We start from the raw sequence: 25,567 nt of genomic DNA, 5'->3' as shown, positions 1-25,567 counted from the left end.
GTAGTATTTAATTAAATTTTATTTCTTCTTTTCCTTTTTTGTCCAGGTCTTCCAAGATTTACCAGCCAACCAGAACCTTCCTCAGTTTATGCTGGGAACAGCGCAATTCTGAATTGTGAAGTTAATGCAGATTTGGTCCCGTTCGTGAGGTGGGAACAGAACAGACACCCCCTTCTTCTGGATGATAGAGTTATCAAACTTCCAAGTGGAATGCTGGTTATCAGCAATGCAACTGAAGGAGATGGCGGGCTTTATCGCTGCATAGTGGAAAGTGGTGGGCCACCAAAGTATAGTGATGAAGTTGAATTGAAGGTTCTTCCAGGTATTAATTCATTATCAGGACTGATGGTTTTATGTTTATGAATGGGTAAACATTGTTCTGTTAGAATTTTTAAAAATAATGAATATTGGCCGGGCACAGTGGCTCATGCCTGTAATCCCAGCACTTTGGGAGGTTGAAGTGGTGGATCACCTGAGGTCTAGCCTGGCCAACATGGTGAAACCCTGTCTTTACTAAAAATACAAAAATTAGCCAGGCATGGCGGCGGGTGCCTGAAACCCCAGCTACTCTGGAGGCTGAGGCAGGAAAATTGCTTGAACCCGGAAGGTGGAGGGTACAGTGAGCCGAGATTGTGCCACTGCGCTACAACCTGGGCGATAGAGCAAGACTCCATCTCAAAAAAAAAAAAAAAAAAAAAAAAGAAGAAGAATGTTAATATGTGGTATGACATTTTACTCTCAGCATAAGGAGTCTCAGTTTCTTACAGGAGTGAAAAGAAGAAAATGTACCAGAAGATCCACTCTTTAGGGAATGCATTATTAAAAATTTATCAAGCAATAAAATATGTTCACTATCTAATGGTATTCTTGGTCAAAAAAATATTAGCTCTGTGTCTTTTGTCAAGCCTTCTCCCCAACAATAGGATACTTTTATTGTTAGATCTTTTCACTTATACAAATCAGATACCTATCCAGGCTAATTCATATAAGGGATGGGTTGGGTGGTAAGTGTTAACATGGTGGCTGTAGAGGCAATGGCAGGCAAGAGTCCTTGGATCTTTATACTCCCCATTTTAGTGTAAACTCAGCTCCTATTTGAGTCTTTCTTTTTGTGTGTCTTCTCAGTTCCTGCCCCTTCTGGCATTCCTCCTAATCAATTCTGTATATCTTTTCTCACTGTATAACTTCTGCTTACTCATAACTTCCTCCCACTTGTAGCTCATCATAGCCTCTCTAGCCTTTTGGTGTTTCATGACTGTTTACCTTCTGTTCTCACTGCTAGGTGCCCCCTCCGTATTTCTCATCTCAAATTTGAGTTTCTGAATATAATTGAACCATCCCTACATTATTTGGGAAGAGTTCTATGTCTATTAAATAGGCTCATTTTTAACCTGTGGATGGGTTTGCAAAGCAGGACTCTGAGCTGCAACTCTTGAGGGTGTTCCTAATAGCCCTTCAACTGATCTTTTTAAAAATCCGGGTTCTTTTTTTGTCATTATCCCTCGTCAATTCTGTCTCAGTATATTCTCAGCAAGGACAGTATCTTTTAAAGTGTGCGTGTGTGTGTCTTAAGACGGAGTCTTGCCCTGTAACCCGGGCTAGAGTGCAGTGGTGTAATCCTGGTTCACTACAGCCTTGACCTCCTGGGCTCAAGTGTTCCTCCTATCTCAGCCTCCCGAGTAGCTGGGGCTAACGGTTCACACCACCACATCCGGCTAATTTTTTTGTATTTTTTGTAGAGATGGGATTTTGCTGTATTGCCCAAGTTGGCCTTGAACTCCTGGGCTCAAGTGATTGTCCCACCTTGGCCTCCCAAAGTGCTGGGCTTACAGGTGTGAGCCACAGTGGCCAGTGTAAGGTGTATATTATTAGGTCTTGTCACACCTTTGCTCAAAACTCCCTAATGGTTTTCTGTGTCATTCAGAGTTAAAGTTCTGGCCTGTAAAGATTTATAATCTTAATACCACTTTCTTCCTTTCTCTCCCCTATCCCATCTCTTACTCTTCTCTCCCTCACTCGAAGATTGTGATCACTTTATGTTTCTACAATACTCCAGATACGCTCTTGGTCATTTTCTCTGCCTGGAATCCTCTTTCCTCAGATACCTGCCTGGGTCACTCTCTTACATCTCTGCTCCAATATCACTTTATCAGTGAAGCCTTTCTTGAACACTGTGTTTAACTCAACAGTCTTTGATTTCCACCCTCAGTGTTTTCTCCTTCTACCTTCATTTTACTTCAGAACATATCACCATGTGACATATTCTATCTTACTTGTCTCTCTCCCTCATTAGTATGTAAACTCAACCAGAGCAGGGAATTTTGTCTGCTGCCAAAAACACTTTCTGGCACATAGAAGCCAGTAATATTTGCTATGAATTTGTTTAATTGATTCTTATCAAAATTTGATTAAATATACCTAAGTAATTCAAGGTGAATTTAAAAAAAGAACTATTGCCATATACCAATATTGTTCAGCCTGCTTGCTCACTTGCTTTTACATGATGGAGGTAATAACTTCTCAACACCTAGGGTAGCATTTAAGCAAATCCTCAAAATGTGATCCAAGAAAACAAGGTTTGTAGTGTCAAAAGATGAGATCACTACTCAACATCTGAAACAAAAACATAACATGGAATGTTTTGCTTACTTAAGTAAAGGAGAGTTGTGCTCATCAAACATAGTTTTCTTGAGCAAAGCTAAGTCCTGATCTCCTATAGAGTTTTTCAGAAGACATTGTTTTTGGTTGTACTGGTTAAGAGACAGAGGTGGATTAGTGTCAGTCATAGAAACATGTTTTGTGGTTGATTATGGAGGTGGGAGCAAGCTAATGTCAACCTTAAAAGCAAATGACTCTACCATTAGTTGGCTGACTTTCAAAGCCTGAGCTTGTTTGGCTTTCAAAGGCACATTCACCCTTGTGAGTTGTCACTAATCAGTTAGGCAATGTTTCCTTGTTACCATGGCCACGGGTCTGTCACTAATAGGTTAGACAAGTTTAAGGCTAGTCCTGGAGGTTATCATGGCTGTAGAACATCTTTTCCAAAGCATGTGAGCAGAAGAGTCACATCTCTTCAGCCTGAGACCGTTTTTGTCAAAACTCAATGTTAAGTTAATATTATCCTATTGAGGAGCGAACTCTATCTTCTGCCCACAAGAGTGTGGCCTTTCCATGTTTCCACAAGAGGACAACTCTATAAAGTGAACACGCGTTAATTCTAATGTCTGAATAAGAAATATACAAATATAGTAGTAGCTAGATGGTTGCTCAATTACAAAATCAAGGGATTGACAGACTAAGTGAGCAAGTTAAAGAGATGAAACTCTGAAAGCTTTTCAGAAATAATACACAGATACAGGGAAAGAAAGGAAACGTCTTATCCCTGTGAGTATGGATAAGGATACCAAGGAGGAAGATGCCAAGGATCCTGAGCTTACTCAGTCTCCACTGTTTGTACCACTCCTATGGCTTTTATCTTATCTTTCAATATGAAGGGGATTCATGTCAAATATCCCTAAATTGATTGACAAGTACATACCCTGAAGGCAGGAGCAGTATGTTATATGTCCTCAAGACCCCCAAAGAGCCCAGCACAATGCTTTGCACATAGAATTTGTTTGAGAAGTGTTTGCTAATTTGAATGGAAATCTTTATATCATTTTTGCTTAAAATATTTTGTCATATAAAGCCACACAGACTGAATAAGAACTAGTCATTCCTCAAGATTAAAGCAGTAAAGTGCTTTGTCTTTTGTGTGTGTGTGTGTGTGTGTGTGGTAATGATGGGGTCTTGCTATATTGCCTATGCTTGTCTCAAACTCCTGGGCTCAAGCAGTCCTCCCTCCTCAGTCTCCCAAAGTGATGGGATTACAGGTGTGAGCCACCATGCCCGGTTTGTTTTGTCCTTTATTTAATTATTGTCTTTTGTTAATTTGTTGTTTTGTTTTGTTTTTTGTTTTTTTTTTAGATACTGAGGTGACATCAGACTTGGTGTTTTTGAAACAGCCTTCTCCCTTAGTCAGAGTCATTGGTCAGGATGTAGTGTTGCCATGTGTTGCTTCAGGACTTCCTACTCCAACCATTAAATGGATGAAAAATGAGGAGGCACTTGATACAGAGAGGTAAGTGTTGTCTGCCTAAAAGCCTTTTTCAGCCTTAGCTTACGACTTTGTCTAATCCCATTTGGGACTATTGACTAATTTAAAAAGATTATCAACTTTATTTAAACACATCATAATGCTCATATGTCATCCTTGAAATATGTTTATATGATATATATGATTAGGATATTTAAAGAAAAAGATAATTTCAAAATATTAAGAGATAATTGATTATTCCCTTTCTTCTGTTGAAGCCGCAGTGTACTCAGCTTAAGGCTTCAGGATTTTCTTCCCTAAATTTTTGCAAGAGCTTTGGTCCTGAGTAGCCTGAGTCTTCTTACTCATTCTCATATGCATTTCATTGACAGTAGTTTTTCCATTGCACAATCAGTATGAGAAATTGGGCTGGGCATGGTGGCTCACGCCTATAATCCCAGCACTTTGGGAGGCTGAGGCGGGCAGATCACGAGGTCGGGAGATCGAAACCGTCCTGGCTAACACAATGAAACCCTGTCTCTACTAAAAATACAAAAAATTAGCTGGGCGTTGTGACATGCGCCTGTAGTCCCAGCTACTCGGGAGGCTGAGGTGGGAGAATCACTTGAACCCAGGAGGTGGAGGTTGCAGTGACCCGAGATCGCGTCACTGCACTCCAGCCTGGGCAACAAGAGCAAAACTCCATCTCAAAAAAAAAAAAAGGAAAAGAAACTGTATTCCTCATCCCGTTGTTTTTGCCTTTTGAAATCCTGTCAGACACATGAAAAAATGCTCATCATCACTGGCCATCAGAGAAATGCAAATCAAAACCACAATGAGATACCATCTCACACCAGTTAGAATGGCAATCATTAAGAAGTCAGGAAACAACAGGTGTTGGAGAGGATGTGGAGAAATAGGAACACTTTTACACTGTTGGTGGGATTGTAAACTAGTTCAACCATTATGGAAAACAGTATGGCGATTCCTCAAGGATCTAGAACTAGATGTACCATATGACCCAGCCATCCCACTACTGGGTATATACCCAAAGGATTATAAATTACTCTACTACAAAGACACATGCACACGTTTGTTTATTGCGGCACTATTCACAATAGCAAAGACTTGGAATCAACCCAGATGTCCATCTGTGACAGACTGGATTAAGAAAATGTGGCACATATACACCATGGAATACTATGCAGCCATCAAAAAGGATGAGTTTGCGTCCTTTGTAGGGACATGGATGCACCTGGAAACCATCATTCTTAGCAAACTATCACAAGAAGAGAAAACCAAACACCGCATGTTCTCACTCATAGGTGGGAACTGAACAATGAGATCACTTGGACTCGGGAAGGGGAACATCACACACTGGGGCCTATCATGGGGAGGGGGGAGGAGGGAGGGATTGCATTGGGGAGTTATACATGATATAAACGTCATGCACATGTACCCTAGAACTTAAAGTATAATAAAAAAAAAAAAAAAAAAAAAAAAAAGAAATCCTGTCAGAAATCATAAATTCTTCATCTTTCACAAAATACCAACCACCTTACTCTCCTTCCTGTCTCTTCTCATTACTCCCTTATGCAATGGGTGCTTTTCTCAGATGTATTCTCCTAAGAGATGTGGGGTGGTGGTAGGTAGGTATGTTTTTGCTTCCAAAATATAATGTTATCTTGTGCACTGTAGGATGTTTACTGGCCTCCCTGCCTTCTACCCAAAGGTGGCAGTAGCATTTCCAAATTGTGACAACCAAAAATGTCCCTAGATACTGTGAGATAGTCCTTGGGAAGCAAAATTGCCCCCAGTTGAGGAGCATTGTTCTACAGCAGTGCTGTTCAATTGAAGTATAACACAAGCCACACATGTAATTTAAAAATGTCTTATAGCCATGTTTTTAAAAAGTAAGAAGTACACGTACAATTATAAATATAATAGTAATATTTTATGTGATGTACCAGTTAACATGAAATGTAGTTCTACCAAAACAGTAAAGTTTGTGTTTAGTGGGAAACATTTAACACAGCTTTAGCTTGTACATTTATTTTAAAATTTCAGAAATTCAGTTCTGCAGTTACACAGGCCACATTTCAGGTAGCCACATGTGGCTACTGGCTATTGATTTGGACAGGGCAGGTCTAGAGTTTCTCAATTGTGTAATCAAAAGTGAACAGACAGTTTTAATTTGTATAGTTCAGTAGCCAAGATGTAGAAATGGGTATCTGTCTAGTTACCTGGGTGATCAGCCTACAATGATCACTGGGGATGATGGAATACAGTCAAGATTGTTCCCCACATGCTCCATTAGCAAAACATGGCATTCTCCCCAACATCACCTCATTTCTTTCTCATCATCCATCCACTCACCAACTTCCTCTCTCCACATTTTGCTTCCTCCCTACTCCTTTCTACATTTTACTTCCTTTCTGCTCCTCTTTCCAGCTAAATACTATATAAGCAAAGAATTTATAAGACTTCAATTTTTTTTTTGCCAACTGAAACATAGGGAACCTTAAAATAGGGATAAACATGTGAAGTTCTTACAGTAGAAATTTTAATTGGCTGTATGTTAGAACAAAACCTTTTTCAGGAGTAGGAAGGCTGAAATATGTTATTTTAAAACATATTTTGTCATGAAGGGATATTCTGAAGATATAAAACTTATATATAATGATTTTTTATGTCAGAAATAAATGTGAGGCTTTCTATGATTCTCATTTGTTCAGTAATTACTCAACAAATATTTATCAAATGCTGACTATGTCATGCATGTTCCAGGTGCTGGGAGTAGAGTAGTAAAGCAAATGGAGTTCTTGATCTCATAGAGCTCATATTCTAGTGGGAAAGAGTCAGATACTAAGTAAAAATAAAAAATGTCAGGTTATGGTAAGTGCTATGAAGAAGATTAAGACAAATTATATCAGGAGTGCCAAGAGAAATAGAGATAGGATTGCTATTTTATACAATGTGTTAGAGAATTGTTCTTTTAGTAGAATGATTCTCAGACTGGGGTCTGAGTGGGCCAGGGTATGCATGTCATGATAGAAGAGTTTCATATCTTCCTGAAACATCCAGTTTTATTCAGAGGTATGGAGCAGATAATTTTTAGTGAATATGTCGTGGTTAGTAATATTCCTCTGAATTTTAAGGATAAAGTGGTAGACTTTGAAGATTGAGTTGACTTATTTCTGCCTTTAGTTCTGTAGGCTCCTGAATACTCAGGTTAGGTGGCTGAAAAGTCTGAGAAGCACTGCCTTGATATTTCACTGTCTCAAGAAGTTTAGAAGAAAATAAGAGCAGGACAGTGTTGGTGGTGTTCACATTGGTCTATCCAGACTCTAGCACAGTGCCTGGCACATAACTGGGGAGGGGAAGTAGTGGGCAATATATTTAGCTTGAATAACCCAAAGTAATGTAGGAAAACATAAGTAAGTGAATGAAGCACAGGAGTGCTTTTGGTTGGATGTATGTAATTACTCAAAATATCTTTGTTTCTGCTAGAGCCTTAGGAGATATGTAGATAGGCCTTAGCTAATAAATGATCTAGACCCCAAATTAGAAGATTAGAAGTTGAAAGAAAAAAGTGGCTAGAAATTCAGATAGTGTTGGGCTGGCTCTAGTAAAAAAAGGATCTTAAATAACTAAACATCCTTTTTTATTACTAATCTTAAGACTTCTTTGAAAGTGAACTTAAAAACATTTCCATGACTTTTATAAATGTCCAAGAATTGATCTATATATTTAACCTTTGATCAGATTTGTTCATGTTTACAATAATCATAGCTAATGAAAGAGGGGGGTCTAAATGGATCCCATTCACTAAGTAGTTTTAATTTAAAGGGAGAGAATCCGGAAAATATAAATGCTAATGTTCAAGGTGATTGACAGAAAAATGTAATTTAGTAGTCAAATAATGTTATCTTTTAATGGAATGATAGATCTGAACCCCACTGCAAAGGAACAGGTTAAAATGCTTGATATTATTATAATTGACAGTAGTAGAAAGATAAGGTTATTTAAAAAACAAATGAAAGACTTCTACTTCTGGGAAAATTGAGTAGATATATTTTTCCCTATTCCTTTTGCTAAATACACCCCCAAACCGGAGATGTTACATGTGAAACAAGCATAAGAAGACTGAAAGGTAGAGAGAGAAAAATTGAGATTGAGTTGCTAGGGAGCTTGAGACCCAAGGAACAGCATGATTGTTAGTTCTTTTTTTATTTCTTGCGACAGAGTCTTGCTCTGTTGCCCAGGCTGGAGTGTGGTGGTGTGATCTGGGCTTACTGCAGCCTCTGCCTCCCAGGATCAAATGAGTAGCTGGGATTATAGGCATGTGTCACCACTGCCAGCTAATTTTTGTATTTTTAGTAGAGACAGAGTTTCGCCATGTTGGCCAGGCTGGTCTCAAACTCCTGGCCTCAAATGATCCATCCATCTTAGCCTGCCAAAATGCTGGGATTACATATGTGCGTTACTGCATCCAGCCAACTTGGTGGTTAGTTCTATGGGCTCAGGTTCCCCACCCCGCCCAAGACCCTGTCAGGAACCTGGACTGTGTTTTGCCTGATATGTCCCAGACTTGGAGCTAAAGAAGCCAGCAACCTGGAAACCCTAATAGGCACAAACAAAAAACGCCTCAACAGAAGGTGCTCTCTAGCCAAAGGGGCAGGAAAAGGGCATCTCACCAAGACAGAAGCTGTTAGACTGTACTTACTCCTACTCCAGTCAAACACCACAGAAGAAACTGTGGCCCCACCCTACCATGCCAGTCAAAGACCATGCCAGGAGCCTAGATTTCCACCCTTCCCAGGTTGTGGTGAGGCATCTCAGCCTCCTTGCTAAGTGGTGTCAAAGTTGGAGTAGGGAGCCAAGACTTTTATCCTAGCCAGGCAGTAATGAGGCCCCTCCCATGTCGGTAGAGAACACATGGAGAGCCTCGACTTTCACCCCATCCAGCTGTAAGAGACAACCCTTCCCTTCACACTGGGGTGGTATCAAAGGAGGCCCAGTGGAGAGTCAAGACTTTACCATCATGTAGTAGCAAGGCCCCCTCCGTGGTGTCAACACCATGTGACCAGGTAGGGGAACAATAATGAGACAGTCCTACCCCTTCTACCCAGGGAGGCATCAGCGGAGGCCTAGGGGGCTGCTGGAACTCCCAGCCCTGCTAAGGAAGCAATGAGGAAACCCCTCCCCACTTACATGTTAGTGGAGGCTGAGTGGGAAACTTGAACTGACAGTAATGAGACAGCACTCCGCCCCCCACCCACTTTCTCTGCTAGTGTGGTGTTAGAAGAAGAGAGCTAAAACAGAAGGATTAAATAAGATCCAGAGTGTCATAACATAATACCTAAAATATCCAGGTTTCAGTTGAACATAATACATCATACCAAGAATCAGGAAAACCTCAGCTGAAAGGAGAAAAGACAATGACAGAGATTTTAGAATTACCTGACAAAGATTGTAAAGCAGTCATCAAAGAATCGCTTCAGTGAACAATTATAAACACATTTGAAGCAAATGAAAAAATAGAAATCTCAGTGAAGAAAAAGGTCTCTTCAATGCAGATTTTAAAAAGTTTACTCTCTTTCAAATAACAACAAACAAAAAACTGAATTAAACAGTTTTCTTTTTTGGTTTTCTCTTCATTCTTATCATCCTAAAGAAGTTGTCTTTAACATCTATTTTCTTCTCAGTTTCTTTATCTAATGTATCTGCAAGATTTTACCTCCTACATGTCTCTGGAATCCATCCATGAATTAACCACGGGCCTTATTCTAGGTTATAGTCTCTGCAGTGGCCTCCTAATTGTTCTTCCCACTTGTACTCTGGCCTCATTCCAGATACACCTTCACACTCCTGCCAGAGCAGTCTTTTCAAAGCTCTCATTTTACCACAGCACTCTCAACCCCCTACCCACTTTTAAAAATGTTTAATGGATTTCCATTGTTGTTAGGTTAAGGACCCAAATTCTTAAAACGGTTTTCAAAGCCTTATGCAGTCTGGCTCCATCCTCATCCTCCTCTCTTTTCTTACACTTTGCCACACTGATTTCTTTTAGATCCCCAAACCACTGTGATCCTTTCTGCCACAATTAATTTGCATGTGCTAGTCTATCTTTCTGAAATATTTTTCCCACCTCATTTTAGTTAGCTTCTACTCATTCTTCAGATCTCAGCTTAGGGGTTACTTTGTCAGGAAAATCTCTCCTCGTCCCTAATTTCCTGGCAGGTTCTTTTGCTATACCATTTTGTAGAATTATCTTCTATGTCTGTGTTTCCCACTTGAGATGCATGACAGCACTGATTGTGTTTTTGCTCAGTGCTCTATCCCCAGCTGCTACCCGACACATATGGACACACCAATAAATATTTGTTAAATGAATGAGTAAATCTCTCTCCTTACCTTCTTGATCCAACTTTTTAAGAGTAGTCAATACTTTTTTGCGGCCGGGCGCGGTGGCTCAAGCCTGTAATCCCAGCACTTTGGGAGGCCGAGACGGGTGGATCACGAGGTCAGGAGATCGAGACCATCCTGGCTAACACTGTGAAACCCCGTCTCTACTAAAAAAAATACAAAAAACTAGCCGGGCAAGGTGGCGGCGCCTGTAATCCCAGCTACTCGGGAGGCTGAGGCAGGAGAATGGCGTAAACCCGGGAGGCGGAGCTTACAGTGAGCTGAGATCTGGCCACTGCACTCCAGCCTGGGTGACAGAGCGAGACTCCGTCTCAAAAAAAAAAAAAAAAAAAAAAAATACTTTTTTGCTTTCTTTTTGCCCCTATTGTTACAGCCATAGTTAATCTTTTGCTCTTTAATTCTGGACCATTGTAATTATATAATCAAACTTCTGCTTCAGTGTTTTCCCACCTTTTTTTGTTTCTTCATAAAAGTCTGATTGTGTCATTACTCTGCTCAAAAGCCTTTCCCTAAGACCTGAAACCATAAAAATTCTAGAAGATAACATTCAAAAAACCCTTCTAGACATTGGTTTAGGCAAAGACTTCATGACCCTGAATGCAAAAACAAACACAAGATAAACAAAGATAAATAGATGGGACTTAATTTAAAAAGCTTCCTCACAGCAAAAGAAATAATTAGTAGAGTAAACAGACAACCCACAGAATGGGAGAAAAGCTTCCAATCTATACATCCCACAAAGGACTAATATCCAGAAGCTACAAGGAACTCAAACAAATCAGTGAGAAAAAAACAAGCAATGCCATCAAAAAGTGAGCTGAGGACATGAATAGACAGTTCTCAAAAGAAGATGTACAAATGGCCAACAAACATGAAAAAATGCTCAACATCAGTAATGATGAGGGAAATGCAAATCAAGCTGCAGTGCGAAACCGCCTTCCTCCTGCAAGAATGGCCATAATCAAAAAATCAAAAAGTAGTAGGTCTTGACGTGGATGTGGTGAAAAGGGAACACTTTTACACTGCTGGTAGGAATGTATGCTAGTACAACCACTATGGAAAACAGCGTGGAGATTCTGTAAAGAACTACAAGTAGATCTATCATTTGATCCAGCAATCCCATTCCTGTATCTATAATGAAGAATAGACGTCATTATACAAAAAAGATACTGCACATGCATGTTATAGCAGGACAATTTGCAATTGCAAAAATATGGAACCAGCCCAAATGCCCATCAATTGATGAGTGAATAAAGAAATTGTGGTATAAATATATACTACTCAGCCATAAAATTGAATGAAATAATACCATTCACAGCAACCTGAATTGAATGGGAGACCATTATTTTAAGTGAAGTAACTCAGGAATGGAAAACCAAACATCCTGTGTTCTCACTCGTAAGTGGGAGCTAAGCTATGAAGATGCAAAGGCATAAGAATGATACAGTGGACTTTGGGGATTCGGGGGAAAGGGTCGGGGGGTGCTGAGGGATAAAAGGCTACACGTTGGGTGCAGTGTACACTACTTGGGTGATGGGTGCACCAAAATCTCAGAAATCACCACTGAAGAACTTTTTCGTGTAACCAGACACAACCTGGTCCCCAAAAACCTATTGAAATAATTTTTTTTTAAACCTTTCCCCTTGGTCAAAAAAGAAAAGTTCTCCTTAGCACACCAACCTCTTCCAGACTGACCCTAGGCTACTCAGGGATACCTTATGCGCAGGAACGCTGAGTTTACTTGAGTCCATTGGCTGTATATATTTTTTCACATTGGTTTTTTTCTTTGCATCTTTGAATTTTGGAGTTCCAAAGGCTTGATGGTCTTTTTACTGTGAGCCTTAAACTCGTTGAATGAATTAATTCTGCCAAGCAAATGGACATTAATTCTTCCAGGCTTTTTTTAAAGGGAGTAAAATCAATCCCATTAAGAAAGACTGACTGCTACGCTACTGGTACTCACATATGCCAAATATCAGGCATATCAAGTATCAACAACATTTTTTAGTATAATTATTAGATATAAATTACTATATCTCGCTTTCAAAAATAACAACTAGTGTTTCAAATTATGTTCATCTCAGCTGGGTATCATGTATACATTGCTGATTTTTCATTTGATGAACATTAAGTTTTTTGTTTCTGAAACTTAGTAAATTTTATCCAGGTATAAAGTGTAGGATTTTAATTTTTGTAAATTTTTCTTATTTTGTGAGGCACCAAAGACCTGTCTTATCTCTCCATTTATTTCATCCCAGTCATTCCTGCTCTATTCCATTATATAATATCTTGCTTCTCTGTTTCATCAGGTAAACCTGGGATTTAAGGGTGTAATTAAGACATTTCTGATAGGAAGGTTGCTTGATAAAGGTTAGTCATGACCTTGCAGGGTCATATTTCTTGGAGAAGTCACCAAATCTGATTCTGGCTTTAGGCTTTCTATGTCCAGAAACTTAATCATGTTTATCAAATTCAGGAAGATTAGTTACCTAGACTTTACAATGTAATGAAATTTAAGCCAGACTAGCACTTCATTTACCTAGGATGAGAATTATAAATGTGGCCAAGACTGTATAGTCATTTCCTCTGATTTTTTTTACCCTTATAAGGAATTCTTTTTTTTTTTTTTTGAGATAGAGTCTCGCTCTGTCACCCAGGCTGGAGCGCAGTGGCATGATCTTGGCTTACTGCAACCTCCGCTTCCTGGGTTCAAGCAATTCTCCTGCCTCAACCTCTGAGTAGCTGGGATTACAGGCATGCACCACCACACCTGGCTAATTTTTGTATTTTTAGTAGAGACGGGGTTTCTCCTGTAATCCCAGCACTTTGGGAGGCCGAGGCGGGTGGATCACCTGAGTTCAGGAGTTTGAGGCCAGCCTATAAGGAATTCTATATGAAAAGCCAAATTATAATCAGAACTTTTTAACAGTATTAAGATTTGGAAGAAAAGTCTAACCTGTGGAAACGAGTTTGGATGTGGAACTTCAAAATAAAAATATATGTGTACATTTATTTTTGTGTTTGGTAACTATATTTTGAATTTATGTCATCTATGAAAGTGACTTTTAAAGTGGCAGCTTTAATTAGGTACTTGTCTCTAGAATTAACTGCATCTCTTGCCCTATGTCAAGTACCTTTATATGTCTGATTTGGTTAATAACTCTCCAAATTAACTAAACTTGTTCACTTTATACAAATTTGATCAGAATATTGATTGTTCTTCAGTGTTATGGGATTATTTTAGTTTCTCTTTAAATCAGCTTAAATAACTGTGTAGAGTTGGCCAGTAAACATCCTGATTGATAATGGCATGATGGTGACTGATTTGTGCCCAGCTACCACACCCAGGGAGCAGCTCTCTGGCAACCATTCTCTCTCTCTTCCCTTCCTCTTTTCCTCCCTCTCCTAGATAAGCTACCATAGGGAAACTTTCAGTAGGCACTGTGACCCCTTGACTTAATGTTTTGGATCTAACATTTTGCCCTCTTTATGTTTTCTTTCTGTTACTAATCTCATTGTAGCATAGCTGTGGTGGTGTAACTAACTCTCAGATTGATTCCAGACTTCAAAATTACATAATTTGGAAAAAAACTGGCCAGAATAGGGAGACATGGATGGGCTGAAGGAACTGAAATTGGTTCTAAGTGTGATACCCCTTTGGGAATAACTAGAAGTGTCAGGGATAATTCATTGTAACATTTGATTTGTATTTGTGATACTTATGCATGTAAAATATGAGCAAAGCAAATTGGACTAAATTAAATTCTGATAATTTTATGTTAGTCTTGGTTCATCTATAGCTATATAAATAATAATACTGTTTAAGTGTTTTCTCTATTTTATGTGGAGAGTTTCTCAGGTGTTATTTTCCTAGTACTGAAATGTATCTTTTTTTTTTTCTTTCTTTCTTTTTAACACAGTTCTGAAAGACTGGTATTGCTGGCAGGTGGTAGCCTGGAGATCAGTGATGTTACTGAGGATGATGCTGGGACTTATTTTTGTATAGCTGATAATGGAAATGAGACAATTGAAGCTCAAGCAGAACTTACAGTACAAGGTATGTAAATATTTGCTGTATAATTTTAAAATCCTGTGTACTTTCTGGGTCTGCTAATTTTTAAAAAATATTAACATGGTCGAGGCAATACAGCAAAACAATTAAAAGCATAACTCCTAGACCAGACTGCTTGGGTTTAAATTCTAAATCTTAATGTTTCCTAGATATATGACTATAGGAAACTTACTTAATTTCTCTGAACCTCATTTTCCTCAGCTGTAAAATGGAAATAATAAGAGTATTTACCTTATTGGGATTGTTTGAGGGTTAAAAGAGCTAATACTTGTAAAACCCCTGGAATAGTGACTAGAATATTGTAAAAGCTCAATGTTAGTTATTGTTATTATTTTGAGTAGTAGTAGTAGTAGTGACAGGAAGGGTATGATCTGGGGCATCTGGAAGATTCACTTTTCTTCTCTCAGGATGTTTTCTGATGAAGATGTCTCTGTTCTGTGACCCCGAATTATGTCTCTCCTCTGTGTTGGTGTCCTTTTCTTTTGGGTGAACAGATCACCCAGGAAGGAGCATACTATGCCTCTCAATATAGCTTGGTTTGATGATCTGGTGTTTATTTTCCTCTGTTCGTACTTCTGATAATTACTGCAAGAGTAGTTGTTCTTCCTTTTTCTCCATACTCTTCCCTTTTCCCCTTGTAGATTCTCTGATTCAGACGTCAGAAAATAAAGATGTCATGTATACATAGTCTTGTCTTTATCTCCATCTCCTTTGCCATTCCTCCATATGGAAATGTACCCTCAAGTGCTGGCTAGAGGTGACTAAAATGACCAGAGGTCACTTTTCTACCTCTTCTCTTCTTCCCACCCCCTCGGAACTCCCAGATTGGTACCTTTCAATCTAGAAAGACTGCTCCCAGTGCTGTTTCTCCCTAAGAGTTAGGAGTGCTGTTTCACTCACTGTAGTCTCTGCTCACTGCAGCCTCTCCCTCTGTCACCCAGGCTGGAGTGGAGTGGCACAGTCTCTGCTCCCTGCAGCCTCGACCTCCTGGGTTCAAGCAATCATTGTGCCTGAGCCCCACAAGTAGCTGAGACTACACACATGTGCTGCCATGCCCAGTTAGTTTTTGTATTTTTGGTAGAGATGGGGTTTCATCATGTTGCCCAGGCTGGTCTCGAACTCCTGGGCTCAAACGATCCACCTGCCTGGGCCTCCCAAAGTGCTGGGATTACAGGCATGAGCCACTGTGCCTGGTCAGAGAAAGGTATACCATTGATGAGCAAACTCATGAATTGGAAGATTACATTGAGTAATTCTCTGAGAATGCAGCATTAAATGATAAAGAAAGATAGCACATGGAGTAAAACCTAAGAGATATGATAGGTACATGTAGAAGGACTATCTAGATAAATAGATGTCTTAGAAAGGAAGAGGCAAATATTTGAAGAAATAATTAAGATACATTTTTCAGAATTAGACTTGTAGAACACCTTAGACTAAAAGGACCTACAGACTGTTAAATAGGTGAAAGAAGGAAAAACCCACCTTGAGGTCCATTTACAGTAACATACAATAATATATAATTATATATACAGTAACATATAATATCAAAGACAAAAAAATTCTAAAAGCTTCCAGTGACAAAGAGCAGATCACCTACAAAAGGAAAAGAATTGGATTGAACCTAAGTGTTGATTTGAGAAATCTGGTATCAAGAGGACAATAGAGTAATCTTTTTAAGGTGTTAAAAGACATTGAATACACACAATCTATATGCATCCAAAATGTGAGGCATAATAAAAATTATCACATAAGACCTCTGAAGGTTTGCTACACAAACATACATTGAAAACACTTTTGGAATAAATACTCAATAAAAGATATATCTGGGAAATACTGCAAGAGCCTTTTAAAACAAAGGGGGAGTTTTAAAACAGCTCCCAGATTCCAGATTCTTTGACTATCTTTCTGAGAGTGGTGGAGTTTATGTCCCTTGCTCTTGAATCTGGGCGGACTTGGAGCTATTTGGATCAATAGAGTATGGCAGAAGTCATATGTGACTTCTGAGGCTTTTAAAAAGCTGTGCATTGGTTGTCATACTTGGAGAGAATTTCTTTAAAAAGAAAAGGCAGTGCAGATTTCTCCTGGCTCTCTTGATGCTAAGAATGTACAATGGGGAAAGCATAGTCTCTTCAGTAGATGGTGCTGGAAAAACTGGATAGCCACATGTGGGAGAATTAAATCAGACCCTTATCTCTTATATACACCACACACAAAAATCAACTCAAAATGGATTAAACACTTAAACATAACACCTGAACTGTAAAACTAATAAAAGAAAAGAGGGAAAAGCTTACTGACATTGGTTTTGGCAAAGGTTTTTTGGATGTGACCCCAGAAAACACAGGCGACAAAAGCAAAAATAGATAAATTGGATTGCATTGAACTGAGATGCTCCTGCCAGTAATGGAAATAGTCGGCAGTGAAGAGACAACCTATGGAATGGGAGAAAATATTTGCAAACCAATGAAAACAGAAGAAGGAAATGATGATAAGAGCAAAAATTAATGAAATAAAAAAAAAAAAAAAAAAAACATTCAAAACAGAGAATGTCAGCAAAACCAAAAGTTGATTCTTTGTAATGCATAACAATATTGATAAATCCCAGAGAAGACATACATAACTTGACAGAGACCTTTATCTAGACCCCGGGTTGTCAGAGTACTGCTTGTGGGCTAAATCTTCCTGACTGCTTGTTTTTGTACAGCTTGTGAGCTAAAAATAGTTTATATATTTTTAAATCGTTGAAAAATATTGGAAGAATAATATTTTGTGATACATGAAAATTTTACGAGATTTCAAAATTTATTGTTCATGCAGTCTTACTGGCATACTGCCACACTCATTCATTTATGTATTGCCTATGACTGCTTTCATGCCACTACACAGGAGTTGAGTAGTTGTGACAGAGACCATATGGCTCACAGAGCCTAAAATATTTACTGTCTGGCTCTTTAGAGAAAAAGTTTGCCAATCCCTGATGTAGGTTCTACAAAGAACTACAGATCAGTAAGATAAACAAAGACAGAGAAACCAATAGAAAATGGGCAAAAGACTTGAACATCGACCTGGAAGAAGATGTCCAGCTAGCTATTAATATTTGAAAAAGTGGTTGTCATCATTAGTCTTCAGAGAAATGCAAATAAACACCACAGTGGGATATCACTATATTCCACTAGAATGGCTAAAATTGAAAAGCTTAACAAATACCAGGCACTGGTTAGGATGAAAAACACTGGGAACTCTAATGTACTGTTGACAGGAGTATACACTGACACAATCACTTTAAAATTCTGTTTGGCAGAATCTATTAAAAACTGTACACTGGCTAGGCACGGCGGCTCATGCCGGTAATCCCAGCACTTTGAGAGGCTGAGGCAGGAGGATCACTTGAGGCCGGGATTTGAAGACCAGCCTGGGCAGCATAGTGAGACCCTATTTCTACAAAAAATGAAAAAATTATCTAGGCATGGTGGCATGCACCTGTAGTTCCAGCTACTCGGGAGACTGAAGCAGGACGATTGCTTGAGCCAAGGAATTTGAGGTTTTAGTGAACTACGATCGTGCCACTGCATTCCAGTCTGGGTGACAAAGCAAGACCATCTCTAAAAAATAAAAACTTAAAAAAAAACTGTACACAGAAATGCCCTATGATACAGTAGGTGTATTCCTAGGAGTATACTTACCAGAAATGTATAATTATATGCCCCCAAAACCATGGACAATAATGTTCTTACTAGGAATAATTCAAATGTCCATCAAAATACAAATGTAGAGTAGTGTTCCAGTCATATAATGGCAAATTATCAGCAGTGAAAATTGACAGATCACTGCTACATTCAACAATGTGGATAAATCAGAAACACCCGTAAAGAAGAAGCCAGACACAAAAGAATACCTACTATATATATAATTATATTATTATGTATAATTCCATTTGTGTAAAGTTCAAAAACAGACAAAACTAATCTGTGGTTTTAGAAGTCAGAGTAGTGATTACTTTTGGAGAAGGGCAGAGTAGTTACTGAATGTTGCACAGCCCCGCTTCTGGTGTGTTTATGTTCTGTTTCTTAATCTGGGTGGTAGTTACAATTCAAGCTGTATCGTTCATGTGTGCCACGTGAGATCATCTCTTTTCTTTTTTTTTTTTTACTGTTTACGGATTAGAACTTATAATGTGCAAAAACATATTTGGAAAATTTTGTTTTGAGCCCTGTCCCATAACTGAAAGCATTTATTTTTCAGATAGGGAGAATAGATTTTGAGAAATAACTGGAGATATGTATATAAATACAGTCATACCTGTCTGACTTCTGTTATTTTTTTAAGAAGTTATAGCTATAGGAAATGCCATAGTGAGTGCTAATGTAGAAAAGGTTGTAAGTTCATTTTTCATCTGTTAAATGTTTCAGATTTATTGTCTTATCATTAACTTCTGGAGTTTCTACACATGCAGTGACGTGAATTAGCCCATCATGTATTTCCTGTCATCTCAGATTGTTGATAACACTTAAAATGGGTCATGAGGGTTTTTTAAAACAGAAACTTTTCCTTTTTTTCTTAAAACAGTTACAATAGACTGTGATACACGTGTCCTCTCCCCCGCCACCAAAAAGAAATTTTTCCATTTGTATTTTTGTGGAACAAATTGATATATTCTAAATTGGCTACCCCGTTGACATTGTAAATACCTATAACTAATCTACCACTTAAGTTTTAAACCTCGCTGTCTTTCCTTAAGCCACAGCCTATGTCACTCCACTTATTTGACTCTTCTGCTCTACTCTTACCTCTGGCCACATTAAGACATTGATCTCCCCTTTTCTATCAGTCTTTGTGATTTCACTTCCCTTTACTTCATGATCAATTACAATATTCTGCTGTCATTAATTAGAACTCTGAGTTCTTTTTGCTTCAGGATAAAAAGCAAATTCCTTAGGTCATGCATACAGAGTACATCCAGACCCTTCATAGTCGGCTTTTTCAGCGTTAACTGGAGTTAACACAGAGGAGTGACTGAGAGCAGTCTTGCCCCAGTGAGCCTGGATTCCAGTCTCAGCTCTGTCACTTAGCTTTGTGAACTTGGCCAAGTTAATTAATTTACCTGTGTCTTTGTTTCTTTTATCAGTTGAATGGGTTGTTACGAGGATTAAACTCTTTTCTTTTTAGAAGAACAAACGTAAAGCACTTTTCTTGTAGTAATAAAATTGGAAACTTATATGTGATGTTGTAGGGAGAGGGGCAACAACAATTTCTGTCACCAGTTCACTACACAGGACATCAAAGGGGTGACAAGGGGCTGAGGGAGGAAAAGCCAGGAAACTTTGAGATCAGCAGAGAGAGTCAAGCAGCAGAAAACAGATGTTGAAGCTGCAATGACCAGCATCATTTGCTTAACAGTCAGCAGTGATAGCTGGGCTTTCATTGGGTGGTTAAGTCTACAAACAACACCTTTAATTTATACTTTCAAATAAAGTTCTTAAAATTAAGGAAGTGGTGGAGCTTAGAAAGTTATGAGATTACAAAATTTCTGAAAGTCCATTAGAAAAGCCACAGAATGGGGCAGGGGAAATAAGCCAGGCCACCAAGAAGGCTTCAGAGGTCCCCGCTGGCCCAGTGACAGATACCTGTAGCATCCAATGTCATAGCAAAAATCATCTGCTTTCAAAAGGCAGAGGATTTCAGGGGAGAGTAGAGTGGAACTGGTGGAGACAAAGGCTCCCCATCCCCACCTCAGGTTTTGGTAGGACTTTTAATTTAACCCAAGGACATCTTTCAACTTTGAGAATAATTCAGCCCTCAAGAGTGCCTCAGATCTGCTATGGCTTTGCACGCAGCAGCAAGAATGTTTAGTATATAATAGATAAAAATTTCATCCAAAAAAATTTAAAATAAAGATTCTTATAACCTCCCCAACACTAAATCCTGTTCTAAAGTTAACCAGTCACTTGTTCTGTTAATACTTGACCATAGACTTACTTGGAAACTAGATCGAAAAGACTGAAACTGAATCTTCACCCCAAAGTGAAAATGAAATAAACTGAGGCTTAAGGCTTATGGCATATAGTTTAGGTAAAATGGGAAGAAAGGGGAAGAGGAAATGGAGGTGCCAGAAGCAAAGCTGAGTGACAGAACGCATTCAGTCAGGGTATATGTTATGCAGGTTGTAGTGGATCTACATATGGAAAACCTCCATATGGATTCATGTGCATATGTCTGGAGGCACCAGATCCCTCCATGGCAGATGTAAGAACAGGAAGCCAAGGGAGGAGGCCATTCTTGCCATCCCAGTCTTAGAAGCTCCATGTTGAAGACAAGAGTGGCATGTGGTGGGATGATGCCTGGGTGCCCAGTGGCACTGAAGACATAGTCTAGAGATATACTCAGTTTGGCTCTGTGATCCACAATCATCTGGGCAACCCCTACCTCCCACTCCCGGGTCACCTCCTGCTTGCCTAGCACAAACTTAAAGGGCTTATTTCTGTCCCGGGAGGAATCAAATTTCTTTCCATCGTAAAGCATACCGGTTTCTGGAAGGTACCCGACTCCTGGGGAGATGATCTCCACCTTAGCTCCCAGGGCATCGCGGATGACGGGTGGGCAGGCAGTGTGGACTGAGAGGGACCGCTCAGTGGTTCCCCAGCTCTGCCTTGTCCCTGCCGTCCATCGTCTGCACACCTGGGCACCCCCTTATGCCCCATCCTCCACTAGGATTAAATTCTTAGCACTTTCCTCCTAAATCTGGAATGGAGATGGAGTCCTCTTTACCACAGTAGTTTTCTGAACATACTGTGCTGTTTGATAGCAGTGTTCCTCTGTGTCCCCTTACTTCCAACTACAGTTTCTTGATAGACCTTCAAGATTAGTTTACTTGACCCCTCTGTGAAGCTTTTCTTAACCGTCCCCTCATAATTGGTTTCTTAAAATAGTTCTCTTTTTACCAGTAGTATTTCTTACTGATTTGTTTGTGTGTCCGCTTCAACTCCTACTAGACTGGAGTTCTTACCGACAGGAACTGATCTTACTCTTTTTTAAAAATCATAGTAGATTATTAAAGAATGAAATAAATGAATGAAACTTTAAATGGAAATTGTTAAATGTGGCACCGGAATGATTTGATGTTTGTGGTTGCTTTACTATTCATGTTTTCCTTTGTACTTTGTTTTTCATAGACTTCTAATGTAAAAGAAATGGGATTAAAAGAAAAATCTTCTGAAAGGTTATTCTGGAGGAAGCTGAACCATTACCTCTACTTATATAATCGAGGTCATAATTGCCATCTTCACATGCATACATGTTTACAAGCAATTCATCAGTTTTATTCATTCCCATTTTTGACCTTTTGATGCCTTCCATAAGCCAACATAATATTAAAAAAAAACTGAAGCCATTAAAGGTGAACTTTCCTCCACTTGGCTGCCATCTCTGCTTTAAAAACTCTTACACATTTATTACTGTCATGATTCAAGGCTAAGTGCATTGATGTCTTTAATCCCAACTCCATGAGATGCTCCACTACTTTGACTCGACACCACTGTGTTATGCTGTTTCTGTTTTTATTTCTTTGCCCATTCTTTTTGTTTTGCCTTCATGGGCATCTTTTCTTCCACTTGTTGATTAAACTATTAGTGTTCCACAGAGTTCTGTTGTCAGCCTACTACTCTTCACACTCTGCCTGCTTCTGGTTTCAGGTATAATTTACATACAGTAATGCCCAGATTCCCAGACCAGACCCCTTGTCAAGTTTCAGACATTTCCAATTGGATGTCCCACAGGTACCTCAGAAATCACATGTCCAAAATTGAACTTAATGTTCTTCTCTCATAATCTTTTTCTTCTTTGATTTTCTATATCTTGGTGGTGTCACTGCCTACCTTTTTACCTATGCTAGAAACATGCAAATCATTCTTGATGATTTCAGTCTTTTTTATTTCTTTCCACGTTCAGTTCATTAGGCTCTCTTTCTCCTTGCTTTCACTCCCCTGATTCAAGTCCAAGTCATCTCTTACCTATATTACTGCAGTAGCATCCTAACTGATTTCTCTAGTTCTAACCTGGTCTGTCCTCAAAATCACTCTTCACAGAGTGGCAAACATGATTCTTTCATTAAAAACTTGGAAAAATGATTGCAATGATATAAACGGTACTTATTAATAAGAACAAGATTAATATCTGTTAAAAAAAGGAGGGGTGGAAAACATAGTTTGCTTATGAAATGAGATGAAAATGGCCAGCTGACCTGAAAAGAGTTCAACCCCACTAACTGTATAAGAAATACAGATTAAAGTAGCCCATTTTGCCTACTGATTGAATTTAAAAATAATAACCCACTCTTGGCAAAATTGTGGTAATATGGGGATTCTCACACACTGCTGGTAGTGGTGCAAATTGATGTAACCTTCTTGGAGGGCGGTTTAGTAATCTTATCAAAAGCTTTAAAACTCACACATTCATTGACCAGCAGTTCAGTTCCATGTCTGATCATTTGTTTTGATGAAATAATCAAGGATGTGTGCAAAGATTTATGCATGGAAATATCCATGCAATGATGTATATTTAGTGGTAAAAATTATAAACCACTTAAATGCCAAAAAATAGGTGATTGGTTAAATGAAATAGCCTATCTATATATCAGAATACAATGCTTCCTACAAAAATCATGTTTTAGAAGTCTCTTAAATGGCAAGATAAAATACTTTGGGTATGTTAAATGAAGAAAAGTAAGATCCCAAAGCAACATGTAAGAAGTATGATTTGTGCCACAAAGTTATGTTGTAAATTGGATCAGATCCTTTGGCTTTCTTATAAAAATTAGCCTCATACCAATTTATATCTTCCTCTTGAGGCCTTCTCCCTGTAATTTTCAGAGTACTGGATGTTTACTTACCTTGAAGGGGTCATTTTTCTTCTAAGCTCCAAGCAGAGAGAGAACTGGATTCTGAGTCTGATGAGTGCATGTTTGCCATTGCTTCTCAAGTTAACTTAATTTCAAGGGCAACCACTAGCTACTTAAAAACACCATGCAGTTCTTTTGCTTGTACTGTCACTTCTACCTAGAATGTTCCTCCTTCTACTCCCTTGCATGGCTTTCCTCAGAAACCTCTGAAACTCTGACTCCTACCTATTCCTATCCCTTGTACCTTTCTTCTCCCTACCTCCTTCCAGTAGCTGTGCATTAAGTGTGCACATATGTTTTGTACATTATCTGTCTTGTTTTACCTATCACATTTACATTTTCCCCCCAGTTTTTGTATCCAGTTTCTACCCTACTGGACTGAGTTACATGAGGACAGGACTGGATCTTGTCAATCTTTAGATCCTTAGCACCTAACGTAGTAGTATCTGATACTGTACTCTATACTTCTTAAGTACTGTATGCTGTACTTCTTAAGTACTGAGTACTCTGTACTCCGTACTTCTGGATAAGATATCCGACAGTAGGCCGGGCGCGGTGGCTCAAGCCTGTAATCCCAGCACTTTGGGAGGCCGAGATGGGCGGATCACGAGGTCAGGAGATCGAGACCATCCTGGCTAACACGGTGAAACCCCGTCTCTACTAAAAAATACAAAACACTAGCCGGGCAAGGTGGCGGGCGCCTGTAGTCCCAGCTACTTGGGAGGCTGAGGCAGGAGAATGGCGTAAACCCAGGAGGCGGAGCTTGCAGTGAGCTGAGATCCGGCCACTGCACTCCAGCCTGGGTGACAGAGCGAGACTCCGTCTCAAAAAAAAAAAGATATCCGACAGTAGATTATAATCCGTTCTTTTATACTATGCTATCTGTATTCAGAATATTTCAGAATTTCACTTTACAAACTTTGCATTTGTTAAAGTATTACTGTAAGAAAATTCTTTACAATTGCTTTATAATCCTTTATTGGGGCCTGAATCATTTTGGATTGATTTTCAGTTCTTCTTAGATTTTTATTGCATCAGTGGTCATGTTAGCGTTGAGATAAATTCCACATTTTACAAGCTTGAAATAATTTGCTAATAGTTATGTAAATTTATTCTGAACCATAATAGCCTCATTTCCATGGTTACTAACCACCTTCAGAAGAGAACTTTCAGATATTCTAGAAAAGACCAGAAATATCCATGTGAAATAAAATGAAATAATATAAAGTTAGAACTCAGATTTATGTGGAATACAGATGCATGATTTTTGACCCTGAAAATGTTGTGGGTAGAAGAGCCATTCACAGGCCTGAAGATTTTGCCTGTTTGCTGTTTGTGCATTAGGCAAAATGCAACCTAAGAAAAACTCAGCTGCATTGTGATTTTTGTTACTAAAATGACCCCAATGAGGAAGCTTTGTGGGACAAATAAGCAGAAGTCATGGTGCAGAACTGGATTTGTGGTGCCACTAAGAAATTAACATTGTGCTTCACAGAAGGAATGTGGTCTCATGAAAAGAGGTATGTTTTTTGGAAGCATATCTCTGATTCCCAGCCTCTGGCAATGTGATCTTGGCAAATTAATTAATTTACTTGAACCTCATTCTTCCTATTTGTAAAAAAGGGATAAGAGTCCTTCTTTGTGGTGGTGTTATGAGGAAGATCCTTGATGCAGTGCCTGGTGCATTATAGGCATTCAGTAAATGTACCTCAGCTAATGTCCCCAGGGCTCAAAGAATCTTTGCTTTCTATCTAAGCCTTCTTCACTTGATTGTCTGGTTTTTTATTTCTTTTTTGCCTTCTAAAGGATTCTGCTTCCTCCTTAGATTATTCAAATTGACATCTTAGATAACTTTGTTTGCTTTTGTTCCATGCCACCAGCCATCCATCAGATGGCACCATGTTTTGTGGTCTTTGAGCCAAGCCAGCCACACCCCATTCCTCATGCCCAGTCTAGCTTCTTAGGCTCTCTCACCTAAGTCTGCGCTTGCTGGGCTCCTGCCTATCTAGGACAGCATGACAAAATATTAGTAAATATTCTTTTACCTCTTTTGAGGTAAAATTTATATATAGTGTAATGCACAAATCTTAGGTGT

At 39.0% G+C, this 25,567-nt stretch overlaps 1 protein-coding gene across 1 annotated transcript in view; it reads left to right on the top strand.

Moving 5' to 3' along the window:
- Positions 1–25,567, top strand: part of NEO1 (neogenin 1) — a 269,841-nt gene that overhangs the window by 79,550 nt on the left and 164,724 nt on the right. Inside the window, 3 exon segments of the mRNA XM_033189458.1 lie at positions 47–322; positions 3,967–4,120; positions 14,425–14,561. Of these exon segments, the coding sequence (XP_033045349.1) occupies positions 47–322; positions 3,967–4,120; positions 14,425–14,561 (567 nt within the window).

This window comes from Trachypithecus francoisi, unplaced genomic scaffold (assembly GCF_009764315.1).
Source record: "Trachypithecus francoisi isolate TF-2019V2 unplaced genomic scaffold, Tfra_2.0 Lachesis_group3, whole genome shotgun sequence".
NCBI classification, from domain to species: domain Eukaryota; kingdom Metazoa; phylum Chordata; class Mammalia; order Primates; family Cercopithecidae; genus Trachypithecus; species Trachypithecus francoisi.
The sequence above is the reverse complement of the archived record's forward strand: the minus strand, read 5'-3'. Positions and strand labels throughout refer to the sequence as shown.